We start from the raw sequence: 5,155 nt of genomic DNA on the forward strand, positions 1-5,155 counted from the left end.
CAATTGGAACCTCAAGTGCTGGAAAGTCAGTGCGCTGTGGAAAGAAGAGAAGACGAAATGGAAGGGTTTGCAGGAGGAAGAACGAGAATAAAAAGAAGAAGATAGAAGAGGTAGGGGTAGGTTAGGTTTTTTTCAAAAAATGGGAGGTGCAAAATGCGATTAGGGAGGTGTAGAATGCAAGTGCTAGTTGCGTGTTGGGCAATAGGGCAGTTGGGCCCATAGACATGTGACAATAATATTAAGGGTGTTAGTGTTGGCCCAACAAAATTGTGCTTGTCCCCTACCAGTCATGAACAATTACCAAACTATCTTTTCCCACCCCACCTTGCACTCACTTTGCTAGGTATTTTTTTTCATTTTCGTGGTCAAACGGAATCATGATTCCGTTGTGAAATTTTGCATATTGGAATCACGATTTTGTTATTTTTGGTGTTCTAGATGCACAACGGAATTATGATCCTGTCGGGCAAAAATCACACTTCCATTGTATATTTTTTTTTCTCCAAAAAAATACTAAATGGAATCACATTTCCGTCTAGTATCGTAGAGGCAAAAAATTTGGAAATAGGACATCGTGCTTTTCGGAGAGGGGCAATCTTTGAATTTTGAGTGATTGTAGTGGCCAATAGCAACTCCCTAATAATAATATTGACAAAATTGATGCTTGACTTCCTAATAGGGATGTGTAAAAAAGCCGAATCAAATTGATACCAAATTGAACTGAACCGCTTTGAAAAAATCAAACCATTTTGAAGAAAAAACTGAGTCGAACCACTTTATGAAGACTATTCAATTAACTGAACCATTTTTAAAAAGAGTTTTGGTTTGGTTCAATTTAATTATTTAGGAAAACCGATTCATACATGGATAAAAATAAATATATGAATTGAACCAAACCAAACCTAAAAAATATCCTATTTAAAAAAAAAACCCAAACCAACGCGGTTTGGTTAACCGAATGACTTTTATAAAGTGGATTTAAAATGGATCGGTTTTTATTTATAAAAAAAAAAATTGCAAAGCCCTACTTCAAAATATACACATCTCCGCAGCCAGATCTTGTTGAAACCCCCCATTTATCAAGTGTTATCTTTTTAATTGCATTTCATGCTTTCCTCTTAAACACATTAAATTACATGGCGAGCTCGTGCTCAAGACCCCACGCACATAATGTTATCCATTGTGCAAGAATTGAACAAGGATTAAAATGATGAAAATGTACACCAATATTGATGGGTAAATGAAGGCAAGTTTTTTACAACTTCTCACGTCACTGTTTCTCCACTATTGGCTATTTTCCACTATGATAATAAACCAGCTTTAACCAATTGCAATGAAACCTCTTGTGAAACTGTAGAATTCCCTGAATTTGATATTAGGAAACAAAATTCAACTGTCGTCTGCTGGTTGCAGACAAATCTGCATTCATTTCCCCCTTCACTCTTGGAAAGGAAATAGGAAGATTATGGATTTAAATTTATGTTCGAGACTCTAACATGAAATCACAGAAGAATGACTTCATATATTGCAAGGTAAAATGATACAATTTGTTTAAAGGAAAAATATAAGAAAACCAAAAGTAACAAGATATGAACACAACCCAAATTATAATTAAGAATGAAAACAACTCATTTCACAAACAATCAGAGCAAGACCATTTGTTACCTAGGTAATTTTCCTTGCATTACTTGTGAAGAAGTACCACTTGTATACAAAGATTTAAGCTGCCTGCTTATGAGTTTACTATTAGCCTGCTGAAGTTGTGCATCACTGGACCACCATTGTTCCAGGGCATGAGCTTCATGAAACTTCTGCTTTTCCTTGGTGACAACAAACAGTTTTGCCTCAACTTGTCCATTTGTTGGACCAATATTCTCCTTGTCAGCATCATTCTTTTCTCCTCCCGAGCATTCGGGGTCTGTATAAGAGCAACATATGTAGTCACTGTTGTTTACATACAGATGAGGAACCCATTTTCCGACCCCGAAACCGGCATTCTTGAAGCTAGAAAACCGAGGTATCCAACTCTTCAGTCCCATGCTCAAAGTCTTGTCTCCATCGTTGCCGGCTTGAGCTTCTTCACTACTCGAAGAAGGAAACATAGACTTAAGTCTCTTCCAAACCAACTCAGCCTTTTCTCCAATGTTTCTGAGACTCATGCCTAGTGAAACAGAAGGTGGATTGAACAAATGTGTCTCCACATAAATGCCTTCTTTTGCCAATGCCTTTCCCACTTGAAGAGCGAAACCGGCTCCCAATGAATGCCCTGCAATGCAAACATTGCTGCTTCCGTATGTGTCAGAAACCGATTTTAGTACCTCCAGAGCTACTTTAAACCTGACAGAGCCCTTCAGGCATTCCCAGGCAAGAAAACGAAGGTCATCTTCAATGTCTCTCCGCATTGTAGGGCTTTTGAGTAGCGTTCCCCTTAGAGCTAAAACAGCTTTGGGGGCACCACTTGGTCTAATTAGTACTAAGTCGGCCATTGCTGCAGATCTGTCCCATTCAAGAATTGCACCAAAAATGGATCCATCTCTTTCATCAATCAATGTTTGTGTGAGCTTGTACTTGAAGGGACTCCACCAATTTGGAGCTAGAGCGTTTTCTTGCATTCGGTTCTCCTGTCTATCTAGTTCAAGCAGGTAAACTGCTTGTATAAAACAAGCAATGACAGTTCTTTTGTAAGTTGCATCCTTCCTGCATACAAGCAAAATAGTTATCAATATACAAATACTCTGAAAACTATACGATTCCTTTTGTTTTAGAATTTACAAATGATAATATTAACCAAAGTAAAGGGTAGCAAAATTCAATCCATAAAAGACCCATGTTATAAATTTAAATTGAAGATGACATTAAAATAGAAAAAAAAAATCTGTTATAGTTGTCCAATCAATAGAAAGGATTTTAATTAAGAAATCGATAATACAAAAAGTAAATAGCTTGGACTATCTTTACCCATGCGACTCAAGTATAGCTAATAATTTAATAGCCAATCCATAATTCTAAGTCGACTAATAATTATATCCTAATCCTCCTAGAAAACAATTACATTGATGCTATTGTTAATAATAGTAGAGGAAATGCCGTAAATCAGGGTCCCCGAAATTCTATTCCAAATACTATAATTAAAGTAACTAAAGAATTGGGTATCAAAATGAATATTCTAACATAAAGAATCTTCGAAAGTAAAAATGTTAGCCCCTGATTGATAACACAAGGCAAAGACGCATAAGTCAAATAAATGAACAACATATAAGGAAACTAAAAGAAGATACACATCAATTCTCATTCACCCCACTGTAGTTTTGGAAACATGGTCGAACACACCTTTCTATATATATAGTTCACAATTTATTTCATATGCACCCACCAAAATTCTTTATTAAAATAAAAATAAAAATTCAATTAAACGGTTTTGGCAGATATAGATATTTCCAAACATGCATTTGAATCCACCGCATCTAATTTTATCATTTAGATCTCTAATATTCAAGAAACCCATCTCTAATTTATAATGACACGCCAAACCCATTTGATAAATCTTGCTATGTTTTCCATTTCATGACCACTCTTTCAGTAAAAAACAGTAAAATCCAAATTCCCGTTAAACCCATTTGCGAAATTTTCCATATCATGATATTTCCTTCAATCACAAATCGCAAAATTCAAATTCTCTACAAACCAATTGCTGAAATTTGCTACATTTTCCATTTCATGATATTTCCTTCAATCACAAACAGCGAAATTCAAATTCCCCACAAACCCATTTCTTAAACTTCGCATACTCATGCTCAAATCCCAACCCCCATCACACTTAACAACTTCAAAACGGATCAAAGCACTGAGACACCACACAGGTTACAAACTTTCCAAAGCAAGTTTCAAACATTGACCAAATGTGGCCGAGAAACACCAACCCAACAAACCAAAAAGCTAAATTTATGTCAGATTCAGACGAATCAAAGCAAAATATGAAATGGGTACCTACCAGCTAGAACTGATAAGGTCTCTCCAGTTAAGGTTGGCCAAATTGCGAGGACCAGAAACATGAAAGGCGTAAGGGTGAGACGCTTCTTCTGCTTCTTCTTCTTCTTCTTGAACCACTTCCTTTGTTCCTTCCTTTTCTTCTTCCCCTTTGATCACTGGGGTTGCGGTTTGCGTGCTCATGGTGATGGTGATGCTTCAGAGAGGGAGAGAGAGAGAAAGACAGTGAACTGTGAAGTGGTGGCTTTCCTTTATGGGAACTAGTTGCTTGGGATCTTCATTAGATTTGTTGTGCTCTTTTTTTCTTAAAACAACGACATAATTGTCAAATTCAAACACGATTCAGAATTCGGATCCCTCTATATAACGGTCATATTTCTATTTTCCACCGATGGAGGAAAATGAATTGAAATTTTGGATTTTTTTTCTTGGGATTCCACGTGATACCTCGTCGCAACGTGACGCTGAATACGTCAACTTTTTGTTTTTCCACTCTTTATACAAATAAATAATGTGGTTATATAATTAAAATTTATAATAAATATTTTTTAATATATAAATTGTGTTTTTTTTATAAGAAAAATAAATATTTTGAGTATATAAATATAAATTATATTTTTAATTTATAATAAAATAACTTAAATTGATAAGAGGAGAGAGAGCGGGTGGTTCAGTGGGAGGAAGGTGAAAATTGTTGTAGGGGATGGGGTCCTAGAAAACTCACTAGCTATTTTTTTACCAATTTTTCGGACACGCATCAAGTTGTGGACTTATGGAAGATTTTCGTTCCATATGGGAAAGTCTAGAACGTTTTCTTATCCCCTAGAAGAAGCAAGGATGGTCGGAGATTTGGCTTTGTGATGTTGAGGGAGGTGGAAAATTCGGTGTGCTGGAAGCAACACTGGACAATATATTTATAGGACAGTCGAAGATGATGGTGAATCTACCTAAGTTTGATAAGTCCAATATCATAGCAGCTAAAAGGGGGAGGGAGAGAAGAGTATCACAGGTGTAAAGCAAGCGGATCTTCTGACTTTTGGCTATAACGGAGTCAAGCCTAGTCAGTTATACGCTCAAGCTGCAACACTTCAACAAGCACATAACAGGGGCCATAGGAGATGTCAGAAAAAAGGAGAAAAAAAGGTGATGCAGACAACCTTTAGTTGCT

General features: G+C 36.4%; 1 protein-coding gene across 1 annotated transcript; it reads right to left on the reverse strand.

Moving 5' to 3' along the window:
- Nucleotides 1-1,504: 1,504 nt before the first annotated feature.
- Nucleotides 1,505-4,575, reverse strand: LOC100810205 (GDSL esterase/lipase At4g10955). The gene is made up of 2 exons (XM_003553083.5): nucleotides 3,992-4,575; nucleotides 1,505-2,697 (listed from the first exon to the last, which is right to left on the reverse strand). Exons 1-2 carry the CDS (start codon nucleotides 4,168-4,170, stop codon nucleotides 1,662-1,664), a joined length of 1,215 nt encoding a protein of 404 aa, XP_003553131.1. The 5' UTR covers nucleotides 4,171-4,575; the 3' UTR covers nucleotides 1,505-1,661.
- Between the last annotated feature and the right edge of the window lie 580 nt (nucleotides 4,576-5,155).

This window comes from Glycine max, chromosome 18 (assembly GCF_000004515.6).
Source record: "Glycine max cultivar Williams 82 chromosome 18, Glycine_max_v4.0, whole genome shotgun sequence".
NCBI classification, from domain to species: domain Eukaryota; kingdom Viridiplantae; phylum Streptophyta; class Magnoliopsida; order Fabales; family Fabaceae; genus Glycine; species Glycine max.

Excerpts from the sequence above, each read along its gene's own strand:
- LOC100810205 (XM_003553083.5), bottom strand. The coding sequence starts at position 4,170 with ATGAGCACGCAAACCGCAACCCCAGTGATCAAAGGGGAAGAAGAAAAG. Across the intron at positions 2,698-3,991 it reads GACCTTATCAGTTCTAGCTG|GAAGGATGCAACTTACAAAA; the intron begins GTAGGTACCCAT and ends GCTTGTATGCAG.